Source organism: Notamacropus eugenii, chromosome 2 (genome assembly GCF_028372415.1).
Source record: "Notamacropus eugenii isolate mMacEug1 chromosome 2, mMacEug1.pri_v2, whole genome shotgun sequence".
Taxonomy (NCBI): Eukaryota; Metazoa; Chordata; class Mammalia; order Diprotodontia; family Macropodidae; genus Notamacropus; species Notamacropus eugenii.
The window spans coordinates 395,669,164-395,693,099 of NC_092873.1; the positions used below are offsets into that span (position 1 = coordinate 395,669,164).

General features: G+C 38.0%; 1 protein-coding gene and 1 pseudogene across 1 annotated transcript in view; both read right to left on the reverse strand.

Annotated features, from left to right (window-relative positions):
- NID1 (nidogen 1) overlaps positions 1–23,936 on the reverse strand; it is a 113,537-nt gene that overhangs the window by 5,820 nt on the left and 83,781 nt on the right. The window contains exons 13-16 of the mRNA XM_072647546.1: positions 12,563–12,790; positions 10,219–10,391; positions 4,060–4,186; positions 159–330 (exon numbers count right to left, since the gene is read on the reverse strand). Coding sequence (XP_072503647.1) covers positions 159–330; positions 4,060–4,186; positions 10,219–10,391; positions 12,563–12,790 — 700 coding nt within the window. The remainder of the gene's footprint in view (positions 1–158; positions 331–4,059; positions 4,187–10,218; positions 10,392–12,562; positions 12,791–23,936) is intronic.
- Positions 19,995–20,515, reverse strand: LOC140529128 (small ribosomal subunit protein eS24 pseudogene; annotated as a pseudogene).

A 23,936-nucleotide genomic window follows, 5' to 3' on the forward strand; every position in this document is an offset into this window, starting at 1 on the left:
TTCTGCAAAATGGAAACTTCTAGAAGCAGAAAAAAGTTTTCTAAGAGTAACTATTTTCAGGAGTTTTGTATTTAGGAAAAGGAATAAGACTGGTGTTAAGACCCTACTATCTGAAAATATCCAAGAGAGATAGACACATTTTCACAAACAAAAAATACCCTCTAATAGAATCTGTTATGATTCCTCTAGGGTTCACCAGATCTGTCTCAAAGAGCACTCGGCGCTGGCTGCCATCAAGCTTTGCTACTTCTATTCGATCCAGATGAGAATCAGTCCAGAAAATATTGCGACCTAGATGATCAAGGGCAAGTCCTTCTGGACTTCCAAGATCTAGAACAAAACATGGAAAAATCATAAATGACTTTCATAAGATAGATTGATTTGATAAACTAGGTAAAATTATGATGTTACTGATGGGAATCTCTTTGCTACCATATCCTGAGCTCACTCAGTGCTAACCTATGCAGTTCACAATTTTATCATTTCTATAAGCTCAGTTTGAAAATGAAATCCTAGCTGTTTATTAGCAGAAGTATGTTGGCAAAAGTTTAAATGTACACATGATACACTTTCAGGTTTAGTCTGCATCATTAATATTCTTTCTTAAATTTAGACAATCAACAAAACAGTAAGGAAAGCTCTGATTTGTAGTGTTTTGCCTATTTCTGAGGTTTAAATGCTCACCTTGAAAATTTAACAATTGTCTCTCTCGAATCAGTATGAGCTAGCTCCAGCACATGGGGGCTTATAAGATATACCCTCCTATGATCTTTCAGAAAACCCAGCGTGACAAGAAGTTCATTCAGTTAGGCAGGAAGAGGGGAGGAAATCTAGACCTGTGGTTTTATTGGTGAAAGTTAAACTCCCAATATGGAAACTCCCTCTACTAATTCAGATCAGCAACTTGCTTATAACTTAAATTCATAGAGTTATCAGGGAGGGCATACTGAGAAGTTAAGTGACTTTCCCAGGAACACAGTCAGTTGTATCAGAGGTAGGACCTAAACCTAGGTCTTCCTGACTCCAAGATCAGTTCTAATCTATACCATAATGACTAGGGTACATTTATTAGTCCCTGGAAAACACCTGAAAATTGGTCTAAAACCTTAAAGCACTACTGAATGTTAACTATTGTTCTAGAAAGTGTGACATAGTGGATAGACTGCCAAGCTTAGAGTCAAGAAGATCTGAGTTCAAATCCCACCTCTGATACTTACTCGCTATTAAGTCATTTAGCCAGTCTGGTCTTTAAATACTTCATCCTTAAATGAGAGAGTTAAATTCTATATTTTCTAAGGTGCCTTCCAATTCTAAAACTGTGATCCTGTGAATGGAGGATGAAACAGTTCCCTCCTCTCAGCAGAACAATGGGAGTCTCTGGGTGTAGAATACTGCATACACCATCAGACACTGTAGCTTTTTTAAGTTGGCTTTGCTTAACTGTTTTTGTTTGTTATAAAGCAGGGTTCATTCAGGGAGTACATTGTGAAATAACTGTCATGTAGGAAACAAAAGTCAGCAGCACAACTTTAAAAAAATTGAGCTGAGGGGAAAAAACCCAACTATAATAAGAATTTGTTCTCTATGGTGTTTTTCATTTCTACTCAGCCTCCTACCTGGGTGATTTAGGAAAGGGAGGTAGTCAGCACAATGCTTAATTCAGTATGTATTAACTTTCATTAAATTTTAAAGAATCCAAACAGTAAGGCTGCTGCCTCTACCCTTTCTCCCCTCAGACTTCTGATGGGAACCCTGCCATTACATGTAGGAGACATCAAAGCCACCTCAGACCCCCTCCCAGAGGAAGTTCATTACGAATGAAAAACTGCAGTGGGGGCAAAGTCTTTTTTATTCAAAGGAAAGTACGGATTTATAAAGTATTAAAATATTTCACATGTCCCTGGAGGCAAAGGGAGGGGGAGGATGACCTCTTGAGGTCATGTCCCACCCTTTGATTCCATGAGACAGGATAAGAATAAATCACTGTGGGGTAAATTTGGAATGAGTCCATCCCACATGGGCTATGTGGGATACTCAGAGTGCATACATGCTCACACTGACGGGGTGAGGAGTGGAGGGACTGTTAAGAGTTTATTATTTTTATAGGATGCTTGAGGAAGTCCCAGAGGGAGCTCCACATCTCATTATCTCATCAGTAAAAATCTTGGTCCTAATTCAAACTCCAAGAAAATTCAGGCCCCCCAAGGATATGTTGCTTATGGCCTCTGGTGCTGAGATCTGGAAAATGTCAACCAACATGCAGTTTGGGCAGAATGATAAGACAACAAATTTTGTATTACTTGTTGCATTTAAATTAAAAATAATAGTAACAATGATGTTTAGAAAGATCTAGTTGGGACCTTAAAGAATACTGAGTGTAAACGGGCAGAGCCCTAACAACAACAACTAAACACCTACTATGTGCAAGGGATTGTGCTAAGCACTGGAGATACAAAGACAGTCCCTGATCACAAGTTCACAGTCTAATGAGGGGAAACACTATTTAACAAATATTGTGCAAACAAGCTATTTACAGGACAAATCAGAAATAATTAACAGAGGGAAGGCACTGGAGTTAAGAGGGATAGAGAGAAGCTTCCTGTAGAAAGTGGAATTTTGGCTGAGACTTGAAGAAAGTCAGAGTATAAGACATAAGGAAAGGGAAAAGGTAAACACAGCTGCATTCTGTATCAGAAATCAACCTGTAAATGTTGAAATTTCGCTGCTTTTGGTGAAAAGCTCACACAGTGACTTTTCTTCAACAAAGATCAGATTTAGGTTTCTTTCATTCAGTGTTTTGGCAGTAAGTAAGTAGGCTTTTGTTGGGAATGTTTCTGACTGTGCAGAATTGTCTTGGATGGTTATCAGGTCCAAGAGCAACAGGAAATAGCTGACACTGACCTACTAGCCTAGCCTAGCCCACTGAGTTTTGAACTCAAAATGAAGATAATAGTCACAACATTTTGGGAAAAGGAACGACTGGATAAATGCAAAATGGCATCTGGAAAATTTCTGCTCATCAACCCAATCATGGAAAAAACAGCAATAGTCTCTTGATAACAGAGTTTTGTAGCAAAGAACTCAGTGGCTCCGTACACAGCCAAACACATTTAATTCAACTTTAATTCTGGCTGCATTAACCTCTGGCAAAGTCAACCAAAGGGAAAATCCCGGGACTTGCTTCAAAAGCACTGGGACCCTTTCAGAATAGGAATGGTCAGTGAAATGTCAAACTGGAAACTGGAGTGCTTATTCTCTGTTTCATGCTAGGAGAAACCAAAAGCCGTAAGCCTACTTTTAAAGGCATGCTGTTATGATTTAGCAATCCATGTTGGAAGCAAAATGATTTTCTATTACATTGTACTCCAAATTATAGAGCAAATCCCAAAAGAACCAGTGCCATTTCAATACAGATCTGTTGAATAAAAATGTCTCTAAGTCCAGCTAATGGACCATTTATTTCAAGCAATAGTCAAGACATGAAAACTGTATGCAATGACGAGTTTACACAAACCTACTGATTGCACTGTGAAATATCCATCCTGATTCACTGGAAAGTGTACTGGATTTAGAGTGGGAAAGCTTGAGTTTGAATTCTGTCTTGATCAACTACCTAACCTGCATGACCTTGAGCAAATTACTTAACCTTTTTCTTCGGGTTTTGGTTTCCTCATTTGTAAAGTAGGTGGTTGGAAAGGAGAAGGGAGCCTTCAAAGACAATATAACATAGGAGATATCTGCCCAGTGTGATTTGGAAACTAATGCCATTTCCCAGCTTTATTCTCAAATTTATTCCAAAAAAGGAAAGGTAGGTCACCCAATAAAGGAGTTGTTCTAGATGAGGCCCTTTCCAGCTCTAAATCTATGATATTCCTAGGGACAGGTGCATTTTCAAAGGGAACTCTTGAGGCAAGTTGGCTATAGAATGATATTTGAGGCCAGGAGCCCCTGCTTGATTCATTGCATTGTGAGATATCATCTCCTCTTATACCATACCATAGAGGTCTGCCCTGTTTCCTAGAGACAAAACCAATGAATAACACAGAAAGCATTTCCCACCTTGTTTGATGATGGTCGTTGGCTCCCCACCATAAAGACTGGCTCTCCCAATGGCAGGTTCACTGATGTCCGTCCAGTAAACCACCTTATCCACACAGTCAAAGGCAAGTGCAATAATAACTTTATCCTGTAAGTGAACACAAGTCGTATAGAGCTATAAGCACAATTTCTGGAAGGATAAAGTTTGCACTAAAATGTAATGGAGCCTAACCCCACAAGCTCAGCTGAAATCTCTAATGTGATCTTTAACATGGTCAGTCAACTACTATGTAGCCTCTGGGAGTATCTCAAATACTTCCTTCACCTATATACTTCTTCTGTAGCACAGGTCTTATTAATGACACCAGCAATGTTGATGTTTTTCAAAAATCCAAAGGCCTCCCCACCAACCAAATTTTTAATTGGTCCTACCCAGATTTATCCATTTCATATTCTTCTCATCATCTCCCCATGTTAAACAAGTACAAATATTTACTTCACTGTAAATTTTCTAAGCAACATTGGCAACATGGTGTAGAGGAATTCTTTCTTTGGCTTTAGAGCCAGGAGATCTGAATTCAAATACCATCTCTGCTAATAATTACCTCTAAGACTCTTGGAACAAGTCATTTAAATTCTCTGAGCCTCAGTCATCTTATCTATAAATTGGGGATAATATAGTAGTCTGCCCAAGGCAATGTGTTATATGTTATTGTGGACACAGAATGAATGACATCATCCTTTCCATGAAGAGGTTTATAATCTTTGGGGGCTAGGTCCACTAATTGCCTTGGGAAAGTAATTTTCTATATAGTCCCCTAAAACCAGCATCCTTCCTTCTATGAATGAATGTTAACCTCGCAGTACGTTTGTCTATTCTACATGAGGGCCCAACTAAATAAACCCTTTTGAGTACTGTAGTTATCAGTTTTCTCCTTGGCCAGACATTAAGAAAAAGTTAACCTCTTTAGAGAGATTTGTGTCAATGACTCAGAAGGAAATCTAATATGGTTTCATTAGGCACCTGATGCTGTTTCTGGTAAGTCACTGAAAGACTTAGCTCACTTGGAAACCTACGGGTGGAAAGGCCAGTTTTGCCTAATACATAAAACACACATATATTCACACACACGCGCACACCCCCCCCCCGCCCCCAGGTTTGTTTGTGTACCGAATTGCTAAGCATTTATAATTCTATAAGGAAACACTGGAGTAGTAGGAGGGGCAAGTTAATCCAAAAAATGGCTACAAAGAATTTTCTAGGGCTTGGGTTCTTCACTCATATACCCCCATTTCAATTCTGGCCCCTTGTGCTCACAGCCCAGTTTCTACCTCCAGGGCTAGATTTGGAGGGAATTTTTATTCATCAAAGGGAATTTTCTAAATTATCATGTTCTGATATTAACTACTTCTTATATTCTAGATGTTAAGAATAATTAAGATGAAGAGAGTGCCTTCTTTTGAGGAATTTATGTTTTAAAAAAGACAACAAACATGAATAGAAACACACAATAACTATGGTTACTTTGTTAAAAAAAAATGCAGCCATTTTGAATTCTCTCTTTCTCTCTCCTTTCTATCTCTTTTCTCTCTTTATCTCTTTCTTTCCCTTTCTCTCTCTCTCTCTCTCTCTCTCTCTCTCTCTCTCTCTCTCTCTCTCTCCCTCCCTTCCTCCCTCCCTCCCTCTCCCTCTCCCTCTCTCTCCCTCTCTCTCTCATCTTTCTTTTGTGACAAGTAAGAATGAAAAAATAGTAAAGGTAAGGAAAAGTGATTGTGAGGATAGATAAGATGAATACAATAAAGAAAAGAGAAAGACTGAGGAGGAAACAAGGAGAATAATGACATATTTGTGTGAAATAAGTGTATTAATTTTAAACAGGCAAAGGAAGAAGTATTTTTATGAAAGCTACGTGCTTCCATGTCCCTGAATTGGGGGAACCTAAATGTTTACTTGCCTACTTCCCTTCTTTACTTTCTCCCACCCTTCCCTGTTGACCATCCCCCTACATATGCTTTTCATCCCTTGGTCTTAGAGAAAATATTCTCTTCTGGTTATCTCCTGGTACTCCTTCTCAGTCTCCTTCACAGCTCCTTGCTCTCTTTCTGAACCCTTGTGGGTATTGCCCAGAGCTGTGTGCCTCTACATTCTCTCCTAAGCTCATTCACTTCAAAGTCTTCAGCTACCACTTATCTGTAGATCATGCATAATGATATATCTAGAGCTAAAAATCATCTCAGATGTCCTCTTGTCTAGCTCCTCATTTTACAGATTATGAAGAAACCTATGTAGAGGTAAGTCAAGTATTCAGATTTGATGTCTTTTCTTCCCTTTAGCTGATAGCAATCAGCCAAAACACAAATGTTTATTAAGCACCTACTATGAAACTATGCGTCAATGACTACCTACAGGACACCTCCATCTGGGATGCTCCCAGCATCCTAAAACTCAATATGACCAAAATTGACATATGTCTATCTCCCTTATTGTCTTTTCCCCTAGAGATGCTCCATATTCTGACCCTATTATTTTGACATCATCATTCACTTGGTCTCCTATATTCAAAAATAATCAATCATAATTTATTAATCATCTACTATGTACCACTATCATTGTTTTGTTTTTTTTCTCTCCTCACCTTTCACGTTCAATGAGTTGTCAAGTATTGTCAATTCTATGTCACAGTATCTTTCAGATCTTGTCTTCTCCCTTTCTTTTTGGTCTCAATGCTATCACCCTTTAAGGTTTTATTACCGTCTGCCATGACTATTGCAAGATCCTTGTAGCAGGCATCATTGCCTTTGATTTTCTTCTCCTTTAATCCATACTTTTAAAAAAAATTAATTAATTTTTTTGTTTTTAACATTCACTTGCACAAAATTTTGTTTCAAATTTTCTCCCCTTTGCTGTCCTCCCCCCTCTCCAAGATGGCATGCAATCTGATATAGGCTTTATTTGTGCATTCAGATTAAACAGATTTTCACATTAGTAATGATATAAAGAAGAATTAGAACTAATAGGAGGAACCACAAGAAAGAAGAAACAAAACAACAAAAGAAAAGGAGAGCAAATAATATGCTTCTATCTGCATTCAGACTGCAAAGTTCTTTCTCTGGATGTGGATAGCATTTCCTATCATGAGTCCTTTAGAGCTGTCTTAGATTCCCTGCATTGCTGAGAAGAGCTAATTCTATCAGCCAGTCATTGCACAATGTGGTTGTTACTGTGTACAGTGTTCTCCTGGTTCTACTCATTGCACTCAGCATCAGTTCATATACGTCTTTCTAGGTTTCTCAAAAGTCCACTTGCTAATCATTTCTTACAGCACAATAGTATTCCATTACATTCATATACTACATTCCCCAATTGATTCATATCCCCTCCATTTCATACTTTTTTAAAAATATGGTTACTAAACAGAATAGATTGGGTTGATGTTATGGACATAGTTCAGCAAAACATTGACAAAGTCTCTCCTTATATACAAGATGGAAAGATGTGATTCAGCTAAGGGTCTTTGTGACTGGTTGAATGATTGGACCCAAAGAATGTCATGAATTGATGCCAGCTTGGAGGGAGATCTCCAGTGGTATGTTGACAGGGAATTATCTCTTCTTACCCCTGTGCTGTTCAACATTTTCATTAATGATATGGAGTGCTTATCAAATTTATAGACAATACAAGAAGACAGAATTAAACTCTAAAAAGTTCTAATAAGCTAGAACACTGGGCTGAATCCAATAATATAAAATTTAATGGAGAGGAATACAAAGTTCGATACTTAGGGACAAACAATAGTTATCTAAGTATGAGATGGGGGAAGCCTGGATAGAAGTTAGTTTAAAAAAGATCTGACAGAGTTAGTAGGTTACTTACATCTCAGTAAGTCAACATATGAAATTGTAGTTAAAAATAGATAAGGCAATTTTAAACTTCATTAAGAAAGAAATAGTGTCTAAGAAGAGGAAAAAGATAGTCCTCTTGTTTTCTGCCTTGGGTTGACAAAACAGCACCAGATTTTCTTTCTCCTTTACCTAACACATCTGAAGTATTATACTTCATTCTGGTCACCACAGTTTAGGAAAGGCAGTGACAAGCTGGAGTTTACTCAAGAGAGTGACTAAGAAGGTGGGAAACCACACAAAAGGAGGATTGCTTGAAGAAACTAGAGGTGTTTGACCAACAGAAGGAAAGATTTAGAAAAAATAAAACAGCTGTCATTAAGTGGTTGAAAAAAATCTGTCATATGGAAGAGAGATCAGATTTGTCCTACTTGGCTCTAGGGGACAGACTTAGGGCCGACTGGTGGAGGCTGCACAGAGGCAGTTAGGTTTAATGAAAGAAAACATTTTCTAATCATTAAAATTGCTCCAAAGTGGGATGAGTTGCCTCTGAATAGAGTATGTTCCCCAACCCTAAGGGTTTTAAAGCAGTCTATATCAGTGGTCCACAAACTTTTTGATAGCAGGATCCCTTTCCACTCTTAAAAATAGATTTGGATGCTTTTATTTATATGGGTTATAACTGTTGATATTTACCATATTAGAAATTATTATTACCATAAAAATAGGTTTGATCTCACAGACTCCCTGAAAAGGATCTCAGGAACCTTCACAGGTCATTGAACAATACTTTGATTAGATGATTACTAATTAGAAATATTGTACAGCAGATCTTTGAGATTCCTTTCAACTCTGAGATCCTGTCATTCTGTGGAATGGGAGACTGATTATACAACTATGAAACTAGTCTAGATGTGAGATAATGAGCAGCTAAACTGGAGTGACAGCAGACAGATGGATTGGAGAGATATTGCAGAGAAAGGATTGATAAGACTTGGTAATTGATAGTATTTGTGGAATGATGGAGAGGGGTGAATTAAATATGATTCTGAGGTTCCTAGACTCGGTAACTTTAGAGAGATGGTGGTGCCACTAAGAGAACTCAGGAAATCAGGAAGAATAGTAGGTTTGGAAGGAAAAATGAGTTTGTTTTTATACATGATGGTCTGAAGGGACCCATGGAACACAGATGGACATGGTGAGTGAGTAGTAAGCATATTACAGTGGAGCTCAGGTAAGAAGTAAGCGTAGAGATGCACATTTGAAAGTCATCTGGACTGAGAAGAGAGAGAGAAGAGAGAGTCTTTTGGAGGAGATGCTACAAAAAAGTCAAGGAGGATTCATGTTGAAAAAACGTCCCTTGATTCATAGTTAACTTTCATGTGAACAATTTGAGCACAGTAATGAAAACAAGCCAGCTGCCAAAGGATTGGGGAGTGGTTTGGAAGTAGAAGCAGCAAATGGCCTCTATTCCTGAGAAAAGCCTACTTTTCTAACCCAGGCATTTGAGTGATCCACAGGTATTATGTCAGGTCTTTTGCAAGGAAATAGAGAAGGAAGTCAGATAATTTGGTCTTCGAGATATCACTCAATATTACATTCTTTCTAAATAATAAGAAAAATTGACAAATATCCAGAATTTATTCCTGAAACATAAAAAATCCAAAACAACAAAAAAACAGTTTCTATGCCTCTGGAAAATGTGAGCGTGTACAAGGTCAAGTCAATATTGTGGAATGAATCACTGTAATCTTTGTGAAGGGAAAGAACAAGCCCAGTAGAAATATGGAAACAAGGTAACACACTCATGGGGTCTCAAGCTCTCCACCACGGAAGAGTAGTTACTGTTAGAGACTTCTTCAGGATCTATTCTATACAACTCTGTCTACCTATTTGTGTCTAATGGTAGCCATCTCTAGGGTAGGGATAGGAAAAGAAATAAGGAAATGTGCATGATAATTTTGCTGTATATTTGAAAAAAAAAGCAAGTTGTGCATAGTAAAATAGTTTGATGTACAACCTTCTTTTTATTATACTATATTATGGAAATGTTTGTTTCATTCCATAAATTAATAATTTTTTTTTTAAAGGGCAAGAAGAGAAGTGCAAAACTGTCTCAGAGGTCAGCATCATAACCAGCCCTGGAAGTTGGGTAGAGGCCACATTCTACTTGTCCCCATTCTAGCAACAGGAAACTGAATCAAAGCAACTTCCTAAAGGTCGCATGCAGTGAAAATTGCATTAGAGCCTTGGAAAGTCTTTATCTAACTAGACCACACTGTTTCTCCAAGTCTATTCCAGAGCAGATGTTATGATCAGATGCAAGAGTTATGTACTTACAGGGACGTGAAGTAAAGCCTTGGCCTCAGTTTTCTTCATATTATTTCCTTCTAGTGGGAGACGCTCAATTTTCCCAGTCTGGGCAAAAAGTAAGTGTGTCCCAGGGGGGAGAGGGATTACGGCTGGAGGGACTGAAGGTCCGGGGTGGACTGGAGGAGCAACTGTGCTCAGACCTAGGTGAAAGAAGGTGACAATCAATTCCAATGCAAGGGTTCAGGCAAACAGATCATTTTAGAAGAATGATCAAGGCAAGAGATTGCAAAAAAAAAAAGGAAGAAAAAAAGCCCATAGCGTACCAACAAGCAGTTATTTGTTAAGAAGATGTAATAATGCATGAGTTGAACATAGAAGGCAAATTGGAAAAGATGATCTGGTTTCCCTCTATGTTGCCTTCTAAAGGAATATGAACAGATAGGCAATATTATTGATCAGTGGAAAATGAATTTTCTCTGGATTTGAAGGATCTGGGTTCATATCTTACTTCTGATAATATCAATGTGACCTGATATTTAACCTGCCTAGCAATTAATTTCTCCCATTGTAAATGGAAGGGATTGAATTACAAGGTCTCTAGCTTTAGATCTATGATCCTATGATCTCCATGAAAGGTGCAATCTATGGAAATTATAGCACTGGGGCTGACAGCATCAGAATAACTTTTCTCTGCGTTAAAAGACTGGTGGATTTCAACCCCAGGCAAGAACAGATGAAATGTGTAGTCAGGAGCTGATTATTCTTTGTCAGTTAGGGTGGTCCTCAGGTCCTCTTCTCCACTACTGCCTATCTTGGTAATTTAATGGAACCTATCTGGAAATGTATTTAACTAAGGGAGAAAGGCAAGGGGGACAAAGAAAAATTAAATTATTGTTGTTTGCTACTTAATACTTTTGGTAAAGTGTTTGTTGTTAGATTAAGATGAGATTTGTAGTTGATGAGAGGTTCTGAATTATCTTGGGACATCCTATGTATCTTTTACATTATCACAGGTAATCAAAGATTAACTTTACTGGCTTTCAGTAACTGGAATACAATTTATGATAGAATTAAGGGATTTGAGAGCATAAATGGTCCTTATTGTCCATCTCCCTTAATTTAGAGAGTAAAAAAAGTCAGGTCAAGAAAGGTTAAGGGTCTAGCCCAACATCACACTGCCAGTTAGAGGCACAGCTGACACTCAGTGTAGGTCTCATGACTCTAGGTTCATGACACCACTTCACCACTGTATTATGAATTCAAGTTCATTGGGAACTTTATCTTTGGAAAATGTACCTAGTATCTGAAAGGTCTTAGGATACAAATGAAAACCAAACAAATGACAACAGATCAATTACTGAGTCACCTCCCACTCATCTGAGCAAACAAGGTCTGAGGAAAAGGTCTAAACCAGGCTCCACAGATCCATACACTGATCAGAGTTGCTGACAGGCTAGTAGTAGAAAAGAATTTGAAAACCCTGGGCTTTTAGTTTCTGAAATTTCACACCAGGGAGCCCTTAGCATGAATACTGTCATTAATCCAAATTACAATGAGGGAGAAGGATCAGAAAAAGGTGAATATCTTAAATCAGGGGTTAAAATCCTTCAATCCATTAGCTAAAGGGCTAATGACAGGATGACAGGAACACTTAGACTTTTTAGGATAATTTTATGGTTGAAATTTTCTTGAGACAAAATGCATGTATACGTGTTTATGTAGAGCAGTAATTCTTAAAAAGGAGTCCAAGGACATCTAGGGGTCCTTGAGACCCTTTCAGGAAGTCTGTAAGGTCAAAATTATTTTCATAATAATACTAAGATGTTTTAATTTTTAGTATAGTAAATATTGACAGGTATAATTCAATAATTTTTAAGAATGCAAAGGGGCTTTGAGACCAAACAGTTTATGAATAGTGTAAGTGGAAAGGATAACTGGAGAGGCAGGAGAAGGAGGTAGGTTTGGCAAGCATACCAGTTCTGGGTTGGAACATCTGATAGATACAGCTAATGGGTATTTGAATGGGGTCTTTGTCTTTAATCAGATCTACATTAAAACATCACAGAAACAACAGCTTCAGAAATTTAGTACAGAAAGGGACATCAAAAATCATGTACCCTAAGATCATCTCTATTTTACAGAAGAGGAAATTAAGGCACAGAGCACTTAAATCACTTGTCCAAATTCACACAGTATTATAGTAAGTGACAGAGTCGGGCTTTGACTCTGGGTCCTTCGATTCCATTTGGAGTCAACAGTCATTGAAATGAACCATGTTAGGTTCTACTGCATAGCCTGATGAATACCAGGTTCACTTATGTGATAAGAGTTTTCTAATACAAGACCCCTGAGTTTAAAATTAACAACTTACATGGAGGTCTCATTCCAGGACCAGTCCTAGTGCCATCAATCTCATTGCCATCTCGATCCACACACCAACAGTAACCACTGGAGTGATGGCACTGCATCGGTACGTAATGTCCATGTTCATCACATTCAGGAACAAATTGCCCCACTGGTCTGGGCCATCTTGGGTCAGTGGCACCCGCTCCTCCTAGAATATGTTCTCTTTGACGCTGGCATCTGGTTTTTTCTACTTCTGTTAAAGAGTTAAGAAAAGGGGGTAATTATCATTGCTAATAACCAATCTATATTTTTATTGAACACAGAAAAAAAAGTTTCCATTACTTCCAGATTGAACCATTATAGTTATAGCTTGATTGTTGTCTGGACTTTAAAAAAAAAAAGATTTTAAAATTTTCTTTTAACTTTAGTCCTATATTGTCATAAGTTCTTGATTGTGTAAATCAATTCAATTCAACAAGCATTTAATGCATCAAACCAAGACCAAATGTATTGGTGACAAAATGTGAAATTTTTTCCCCTGACATTTATGTATTCTTCTTTTATTGGATCAAGGTGCCTGACATTTATCCAAGACACTCTTCAGTTATACAACTAGGATCCCAATATAGAGAACTGGATACTTTCATTTGCTGGATGCAGGGATAAGACTATTTTTTTTTTTTTACCACTTGCTAGTAATGCTAATTCCTTCCTGTTACCTTGTATTTACTATGTACATATATATACACATATACATATATGTGTGTTATGTGCATGTGTGTATGTGTATGTATATGTATGTATATATACATTTACATATACACACATGTATGCATATAGTACATATATTTACAATATGTATTTTATATGTATATTTTTTTACCCAAGTTTCTTGAGGAGAAGGATGATTTCATTTCTGGCTTTATATCCTTTGTGCCTAGTACTACCACATAAAACTACTAAAAGCTGACTGGCATTCTTATTTTGTCATTCTGATGGCCTGTGACCTGTGGCTAATTATCTGTGTCTCATGCTGTGCTTTAAATGAGTGTCAGCTGTGGTTCTGGTGAACTCTCATGTACTTCCCTGACTATTAAGCAATGGTTTTCGTGTAAGCATGCTTACTAAATCTGTAAAAAAAAAAAAAAAAAAAAAGACGGAGTGGTGGGAAAAGATGGGCTTGGCCACTATAGTGCTGAAACATCTGGCAGAAATGATTGACTGATAATGAAGTAGGGTTGATAATTAAAACAGATGTAAGTATGCACACATAAACACTACTGCTTGACAGTCAAGGGAAATACATGAAATGCCTTATGCCCATAAGATATCTTGGCCCAACTGTTATACTTTAATGCTAAAAAGGATACAGTCAAAGCAATTCACCTGATCTTCCCTATTTGCCCTAGTTCCTAACCACCCTACCTGACTGGGTTCCTCTCTGGTCTTAGAGTTAACTCTTTTGTTCTAACACATACAGTGATTTTTTTTGTTTTTGAAAAATTATTTTTATTTTATTAGATATTTCCCGATTACATGAAAAAAGAATTTTAACAATTATTTTTTAAAAAATTTTGAGTTCCAAATTCTCTCCCTCCCTCCTTGAAAAGGCAAGCAATTTTATTTTGATTATATATAACGATGATGAAGATAATAAAACAATAATAACCACCTCACACTTACATGTCACTTTAAGGTTTAAAAAGCACATAGAGGCAATAAAATCGAAATTTATATTAGCATTTTATAATTATAAAACATTTAATAAATATAAATCCAACCTCACAACAATCTATGTGTATTATTGTCAACCTATATGTATTATCATCCTAATATTACAGATAAAAAAATGAGACTAAGAGGTTAAGGAATTTACCCTGTGTCACATGGCTAGCAAATATGAGTCTAGACTTTCTGTCCAGTGCTTGTTCCATAATTCCATTCCAAAGCTTCTTGCATACATTTCTTTTGTCTATGCCTTTTTTCTTATTTAAATAAAGTTAGAATTAAATTTTACTTTATTTTTAAATGGAGATCTGCTTTCCTTCCCTTCTACCTATTTTCCTACTGCTCCAAATCCACTGAGTAAGCAAGAAAAAGAAAATCCCTATAAGTATATGTAGTCAAGTTAAGCAAATTCCCATATTGGCCAAGCATGTCCAAAAAATGTCTCAAATCTGCATGCTGAGGCCATCACCTCCCTGTCAGGAGGTGGGCAGTATGTTTCATCATGAGTCCTCTGAAACTGTAGTTGGTCATTATGTTGATCAAAACTCCCAGGTCTTTCAGAGTTGTTTGTCTTTATAATATTATTGATGTATATAAATTGTTCTGGTTCTCCTCAACTCACTCTGTATCAGTTTACACAAGTCTTTCTCTCTGAAACCAACCCCTCCATCAATTTCTTACATCACAATAGTTTTCCGTCACATGGGGCAGCTAGGTGGTGCAGTGGATAGAGCAACAGTGCAGGAGTCAAGAGGACTTGAGTTTAAATCTCACCTCAGAACCTTGACACTCACTAGCTGCGTGACCTTGGGTAAGTCACTTAACTCCAATTGCCTCATCCTGGGTCATCTCCAGTCATCCTGATGAACATCTGGTCACTGGAATCAGATGACTCTGGAGGAGAAGTGAGGATGGTGACCTACACAGCCCTCCCTCACTCAAAACAAAGTCATGTGCAAGTCACGTCGTTATTTCTCTGATAGCATGGTCTTCTTTGGTAATGAAGGACGAACACGCATTCCGTCATATGTATATACTGCAATTTGTTCAGTCATTGCCCAATTGATGGGCATTCCCCTCTATACTTTCAAAGTTGTAGATCATTCAATTCAATAAAAACCAAGAAATGTTAAACTGTAAAGCACTGTGCTAGGCCCTGAGAGAGGAACAAAACTGCGACAGGCTTTGATCTTTGCCCTTGTGAAGTTTATATTCTAATAAGAAGCTGTTATTGTTTTAATATGGTAGGAGTTTAAGACCTAGTAGGATGGATGATCATTCTCGGGGCATTTCTTAACTAGACTATTACAACATCTTCCTCCTTATCACTTGTCCTAATTTAGTGCCAAAGTTGCCTTCTTGGACCATTATTCTGGACAAAGAATGCTTCTTTCGAAATCCCTGTGATGGCTGTTCCTTGAAGTAAACATCAATTCTGCCTAAGTCCTCATCCTCTGTATCAAGTCCTTCATAGACAGAACAACCTCACAAGCACATAACCTTCCCTTCATCAGATTTTTTTCCTCTTTTGTTGCAATCTAGACCTAGTTATGAGATGTCCTTCCCCCTGCTATCATTCAAATAGCCCCTTAAGTCCTCTTCCATGAAATCTGCTCAGATTGATTCATGGATAAGCAACAATTTCCTGATATATATCCCCAAACAGGCAAAGTAATAAGAACAGAAAAACATTTCAAAAATAATTTTTATAGTGACTTGAAATATGTGCTTTATATAGCTTTTAGTGTCAGCATTCAAAGGATGGAAAGTATATGTATATTATATACTTCAATCCTTCAAAATTTCATAATTTTCAATCATGTGAGTAGAACTTCACCAACACAGCTCCCCTCCATACCTTGGTAGAAGGTATTTGTGGGTTAGCTAATGTCACCCATTAACCAGCTTTCTGGCATGACAATTTCTGAATTTATCTAAGTAGACACTCAGATTCTCAGCAGCCTCACCTAGGCTGCAGGTTATTTCCAAGGATGACCTATGTGCAACCAGTGACGTAAAGGATATCACACAGGGAACAGAAGGTGGGCCACTCAAAGTCAGCACACCAAGAGTTAGGAAAAGCAAAAAGATGAATAGCCTGAAGGCTGATACCCACAAAAAGCAAAAAGACAAAAAAAAAAAGCATCTAGCACATTGGATCAATCCTCAAGGATTTAGGAGAAAAGACAAGCAAGAGTCCCACACATTAGAAGGCATAGATGAGCTATCAGTGCCCTGGTGGAGAATACCCTTTCCCCTTCATCTCTATGGAGATCGTGCATCCACTGAGTGACTTAAACATTAAGCTCCTCAGATAACAGTCATTGAGTTGCTATTCAAAGCCTTTCCAGTTTGTATTTGGCAGTTTAGACTTAGCTGGCACAGTTATTAGGAAGCTGGAGTTGTTTTTGTGAGATTATGAAGCATTGGAATAGAATTTTCACGAGTTCTGAGTTCTTGAGGACTGCATCAGATAATGAAAGCTCTGGAAAGTCCTTAAGCATGGCCTCATTGACAAACTGTGTGCTTTCATCCCCAAACCAGCTTAATAAAGTTCGGAGAGTTTCATCACCAAGTTGACTACAGGGTTTTGAATTTTTCAGCCTCAACAACTCTCACTAAATTATGGAGAGGTGTGGGTGAACTGTATATGTATAGACAATACCCATAACAATGAAGCAAGAAAAAAAATCTTTGAAGCATTGAATATGTCTGTGAATACACATACACTTATTTCTTTAGCAATGTCCTATAGACCAATTTCAACTAATAACTGGTTACTCAATAATTTACTAACTTAATTTATAACTGGTTAATTCTATTCTACATATCTATCTTGGAGTCAATTTGATGTAATGCATAGGGTATCAGAGACTTGGAATCAGAAAGATCTGGGTTTGAATTCTACCATTAGATATTTGCTAATTACATAGTTGTAATGAACATCGAAATGTAAGAGGTCTTGTTTAAGAACTGGAATATCTGATGAAGAACAATGGCTTTACAGTCAGAGAATCTGCCTCTGAATCTTGGTCCTACAATTTAGTAGGACAGCTAGGTGGCATGGTGGATAGGATTCTGGGCCTGGAGGCAGAAAGACTCTTCGTCTTGAGTTCAAATCCAGCCTCAGACACTTAATAGCTGTGTGACCCTAGGCAAGTCACTTAACCCTGTTAGCCTCAGTTTCCTCATCTGTAAAATGGGCTGGAGAAGGAAATGACAAACTGTTACAGTATTTTTGCTAAGAAAACTCCAAAGGGGATCACAAAGAGTTAGCCATGAATAAAAAATGACTGAACTCTGCTATTTAATAGCTTTCTAATGACTATGGGCAAATTACTTAATCTCTTTGTGCCTCAGTTTCCTCATCTGTAAAATAAAGCAATTGTACTTGATGACCCTTAAAGTCCCTTCCAGCTCCAAATCTATGATCCCATTGATCTGGTATTGATACTTATGCTTTGGACCTACTTAACATGACTGCCGCTTTCATTAGGGCATATTGGTACAGCAAGAGGATTGTTGTTGAGCCTGTCAAGTGAAACTTTGCTTCTGTTCCTTAAGCTAATTTAAAAATTGGATTAAAACAAACTTCCCCTACACCAGGTATGGAAAGAACACACAAAACAGACACAAATGAGTGTCACAAATCATTTAGAATAAGAGTGTCAACATTGCTTTTAAACTCTTTAACTGTCCATCATCGATTGACATAAACTGTCATTTCTGCATCTTATAGACTTCTGGATCAGGAGAGTTTGGCATGAGACTTAAACACAAAGCAGGAGCTCAATCAGTGCTACTGATGATGACATTGGTACATCATCAACCCTCCACCCAATCAGGGAAGGGAACACATGTGGATCACTCTTTCAAGACACAGAACACAACTTCTCTGATTGTATTCAAAGAGTTGCTGTGGAAGAAAAATGGATCTCCCAGCGGCTGATGTAGTGATGAACCTCTCTGAATTTAATAAGGCTGGTTGTCAGAGGACAGATATAAAGTTCATCACTGGATCCAATACTCAGCAGTCTTTCCAGTTTTGTAGGACAAAAAGAGATCATCCCAATGAAACTGATTATATCACAAGTAACATAGCTTTGGAGTCACCATCATGCCATGATGAAACATTAGAGTACTTTAATGAAGGAGAAAGGCAGGAAGGTGATGACATTGACAATCCACATGTATATCTACCCCTATGTAACAGTTACACATTCATTTTATTTGCATCTTCATTTATACATCCTCATTTTCCTTCATGTCATTTTAAGAATCTCTGCTGATGCATAGAAACAACATGGTTTTATGAAAAAAAAGCACTGGAACAGGAGTCAGAAGACCTGAGTTCAAATTCTGGCTCTCCTACTTGCTACCTTTGTAAGCCCAGTAAACCATTTAATCTTTTGCCTTTTTCCTCTGTAAAATGATTGGTTTATATCACTGAAAGGAGTAACTAAAAAACTCATGATGGTCATAGAGAACAAATAATAATAAAACATATCTTCCCTTAATCTCTTTAACTATTTATCATTGATTGGCTTCACCTGATTGTCATTCTTTCTATGTCTTACAGGCTTTTCTATCAGCAGAGCTTGGCATGGTGCTCAGACACAAGGCAGCAGCTCAATCAATGTTGCTGATGATAATACTGGCATATCATCATACTGGATTACTGTACTAGGAAAAAGAATTTACACATTGGCAAATGTATTCATTATGTTGTGTTTTTCTTGTTACTTACTTTAAGTGTTTTTCTTTGTCACAAGGGAAAGTTCAATGTGAAGGAAGTGGAGGTACATTAAGACACAAACATCGATAAAAACATCTTTTTAAAAATTTAAAAAGGGGTTTGGACTAGACAGTCTTCAGGCTAAAAAGTAAGAGGCTTTCTACATATTATATAGATAACTTAATTACTACTAAGGTTTCAAGGGAATGCTACTTGTTCTTTTTCATCTGTTGAAAGTTGATAAAAATTTTAGAGTTAACATGGATGCCCAGCCACCATACCAAATCTGGAATTATAATTATAATTTAGATAGTAACACTGCTGAATGTTGTGTCTCATATTTACATCCAAAAAATTTCCCCTCAAATGTGACTTAGGAAATGGAATTTCAAATGTGTTTATGGGATATTACGATATCATCAGTTTTACTGGGCTGACCTCTTTTTGCCTAAAGTACAGGGCCTGGGGAGAAGCAGAGATAAGAGCTGAAAGACTGATAATGAAAATAAGGTTTTCCTTTCCTCTGAACTGAGCGTCACTATCACTCCATGGGGTATTTTCCACTGAGGACTGGAGGGTAAGAACATGGGTCCTTCATGTCTTGCTGATAAAATGATAACAAAGGAAAGCTACTATTTGATTTCTTTTCATGTCCTTGAGGAAGACTAGAGTATTGGAGTCAGATGCAAGAGACTGGGGTTTCAATCTCATCTCAGAGATTAGCTGTATGATCACTGGTAAATCATCTGATTGCTCAAATATTTGGGTTCCTCATCTGTAAAATAAGGATAATGATACTCCTACCATCTACCTCACAGGAAAGAGATTCACATACCATAAAATGTCATTTAACATGAATTATTATCTTCGCAGTTCATGAAATAATCACTGCCTGCTAAGTCCTAAAAGCAGCAAGATATTTTGAACAATCTCTATGGGTATACACGAGAGCCAAACTAGTGTGAGGGGCTGCCCTTTTTAAAAAGTTTTTACATAGTTAATTTATGCTCTGATGAAAAATTATCTTCACGGATAATTCACTATTCATAGTGCCTTTTTTTCATTCTGTTATGAAATCTCCAGCTCACTTTTTGCCAGCACCGGCATTTGCCTTTGCAGTACCCTGATTTTTTTCATGCTGTTCCTGCATTCCTTTAGCTGCTTTCTTGCTGTCTTTTTCCTCTCATATAGGCCATGCCTTGAAAGTCTGTGCTTTGGTTCCTTTTTCTCTGCTTCCTTTTTCTCTGCATAGTCAAGGGAATCATAAATCATGCCAAAGACTGTTGTTATGCCACCAATAAAATGGGTTCTGAATCCAAAGACAAAAATGACTTCTGGAGTTGTCTTTACGGGTTCTGAATCCAAAGACAAAAATGACTTCTGGAGTTGTCTTTACATCTTGGCCAGTTTTTCTCAAATTTCAGTCTTGGGCACTGTGGTCTTTCCAGGATGAAGGACATCTATAGCCCTCTATTTACATTGAAGAAGTCTGTTTATCATGAACTTCCTGGTTCAGATGGTTACAGTGTCATTCGCTTTTGGAGCGTGGTTCCAGCTAGTCTCAACATTGGAGTGGACAAGAGGTCTCTAGGAGACGGGCTTAAAGAAGAGTTGAGAACCAAGTCAAAGGATGGTGCAGATTCAAGACAGATGGCATCTAGACCCCAGGAAGACTCACCATGGTGGCAGCCAGCTCCTCAAGCAGCAGGAGAGGGAAAGGGGCTGCCTCTTTTTTTTCCCCATGGACATGTTATTTATTCAAAGGGACAGAAAAAGGGATATTTTGTCTGAAACGCATAAAAAAATTTACACGAGAAACACAAACAACGCTAAGGGAACCTAAGACAAAAGCTGCCCTCCTGATACAAGTGCTTGAGAAGAGACATATAAAATTTTGAGTAGACCAAAAAGCAAAGCTTGCTCCTCAGATAGTGCATTGTTTCCTCGCAAGTAATTTGAATATGACTGTTTTCAAGGTTTTTTGAAGGTTATTACTAGGAAATTCTGAATCGATGAACTATTTGTGAACCAGGAAAAAAATTTCCTATTGGATATATTTGACAGAAATGTGGATTTAGAGTTTCTCAACCTGAAAAGTAAATTATTTCACGTAAGGAGTCCTGATTGCAGTCAGGAGAGTTGAAGCCAGCTGAGAGGACTAAGAGAAGCTAACAAAAGAAGCTTATTACAGAACAGCAGAAGCCATAGAGATGGGAAAATGATGGGAACTGAATACAGTCTGGTGGACTTTGTGGTTGATGCAGGGAACTGATCTGATTGAAGAAAGCTTTGGTGCCAGGAAATGTTTAGAGAAAGTGGCACGTGTGAATGAGCGCTAGCTGGGAAAAACTGACTTGCTCTCAATTACTATCTACACCCTGAGAAAGAAGAAACCCTTTAGAAATTTGTTTACATTGGCTTTTACCGCCCTCTATTGTTTAGGGGTGGGGACCCTCAACTTATAAAGAGGGGACCTGAATAGTGGGTGGCAAGGTAGTGAGGTGGATAGAGGGCCAGGTCTGATGTAAGGAAGACTCATCTTTCTGAGTTCAAATCTGGCCTCAGACACAGTAGCTGTGTAACCCTGGGGTTTCCTCATCTGTAAATTGAGCCGGAGAAGGACATGGCAAACCACTCCAGTAACTTTGCCAAGAAATCACCAAATGGGGTCACAGTCAGAAATAACTGAAATGAATGAACAACAATGACCTGAATATATATTTGAATATGAGAACTGCTTCTCCCTGAGTAACTTGTTACCTCAGTGCCTAGAGAAGGGAGTGGATCTAGGAAGAAGCTCTGTGTGCCTCAGGCTTAGGACTGCTATTAGTTAGAAGAGTTGCTTACATGGATTCAGTGTCCAGAGAGGAGCAAAGAAGTGGCTTCATCTATCAGAAGAGCAGAGAGAAGCTTGAAAGAGATGATTGACATGTGCTACAAACTGATCCCTTAAAGAGATCCCACATGTGCAGTCCTGAAATGCAGACTCATAGTAGTTATAAGCATACTATATCTGGTTCATGTGTCTCGTTGCTATGTTTCTTTAAGTTTGTGTCCACTCCTTTGTGTATTGATAAGAGTGTGAACCAAGTTGATAAAATGAAAATTTCTTTTGCTAATTCCTGCTTTGGACTTTTATTAATATTTCATGTTTAAGAGTTCATGATTTCATTGTGACTGGTTTGTATGAAAGGCAAGCAAACCAGAAGGGGTTCAGGAGCTATACTTGTGAGTATAGTCATATATTTTGCCTTACACCAGGATCCCAACAGGAAGTTGTAGCTATCTTTCTGGAGACCATCCTGACTTTCCAGGATGGGAGACAGGTAGGATGAGTGAGTCAATCCCAGCTCAGGAAGATCAAGAGCCTAGAGAGAACTGAGGGGCGGGGAGGAGAGGTGCTATACACCTTTTTGTTCTTCCTGCTACAGAGTCCTTCATTATATGTTGGCGTACGATTGTCCATCATATATGTTGTATTTATTTTTATCTCCACATCTTTGCCCTCGATGCATCCCACTGGTTCTTCTCTCCTCTGCCTATGTAAATAGGCCACTAATCCTTCAAGGTCTATGTGATAGTATTTATAAGTTACCTCACAGACCAAGTCAAACCACCTCATCATACAAATCAGAATGAAGAAACAGAGGTCCTGAGAAGTGGATTGCCCAAAGTTACACCAAATATCCAAGCTAGGATTATAAATCCAGATCCTCTGGACCCAAATTCATTATTGATCTTTACATCAGTGGTGTCAATCTCAAATAGAAATGGATCATACGTATTAATTGTTATTGTTGTTTCAGCTGTTTCCAATTCTTTGTGACTCCATTTGGGCTTTCTTGACAAAGATACTGGAGTAGTTGGGCATTTCCCTCTCCAGCTCATTTTACAGATGAGGAAACTGAAGTAAAGAGGGTTATGGGGCTTGCCCAGGATGACACTGCTAGGGTGTCTGTGTCTGAGACCAGATTTAAGCTCAGGAAGATGAGTCTTCCTGACTTCAGGCCTGGTGCTTTCTTCACTAAATCACTTAGCTGCCTACATATTGACTTAGAAAAGCACAGATCAGCATTATCTATGTTGTATTGTATTTTGATTTATTTTGTTAAACATTTCCCCATCACATTTTAATCTAGCTTTGGTCACTCCAGAACTTTGCTGGCCCCAAATCTTACACTTCTTCTTGATACTATGTCACCATAACTTTTTGACAATCCTAGTTTACATTTCTAAACTCCTAGTATGAGAGGGATGAGAAGTAGATTTAAGATTTTATTGGTATAGGGAACTCCTTGATGAGGCAACTCCTTTCCCCAATAGAAATTAGTGATATTTCTGCAAATTATGGTCTTAGAAAGTTGCGTAAAGCATGAAGGGGTTAAACATCTTGCTCAGGATAATAGCCAGTATGTGACAGGGGCAAGGCTTGAACTATGGCCTCAAGACTACTTCTCTGTCATTAATACCACCCCATGTGGCACTTAGTCTCTAATGGATTCTTGTATATTTAGGTCTCTTTACTTGAGAGTGGAGACCATGTTAGACTTCAATTGTTTCATTCTTCAGACTTGTTATCCTCAGTACCTAGCACACAGCAGGCATGTATGCATGTTATCCCCAGTGACCAGCACATGGTAGGAATTTATATGTTATCCCTAGTACCTAGCACATAGTAGCATTTATACTTATGCCCAGTCACTGGTACAGAGTAGGCATTTATATTTGTTATCCTCAGTCCCTAGCATATGGTAGACATTTATACTTGTTATCTATTGACACAGTTGTGTTATTCCCAGTAACTAGCACATAGTAGGGATTTAAACACATATAAATGTATTATCCCCGGTACCTAGCACGTAGTAGGCATTTATATGTGTTATCCTCAGTAACTACCACATAGTAGGCATTTATATGTGTTATCCCCAAGACCTAG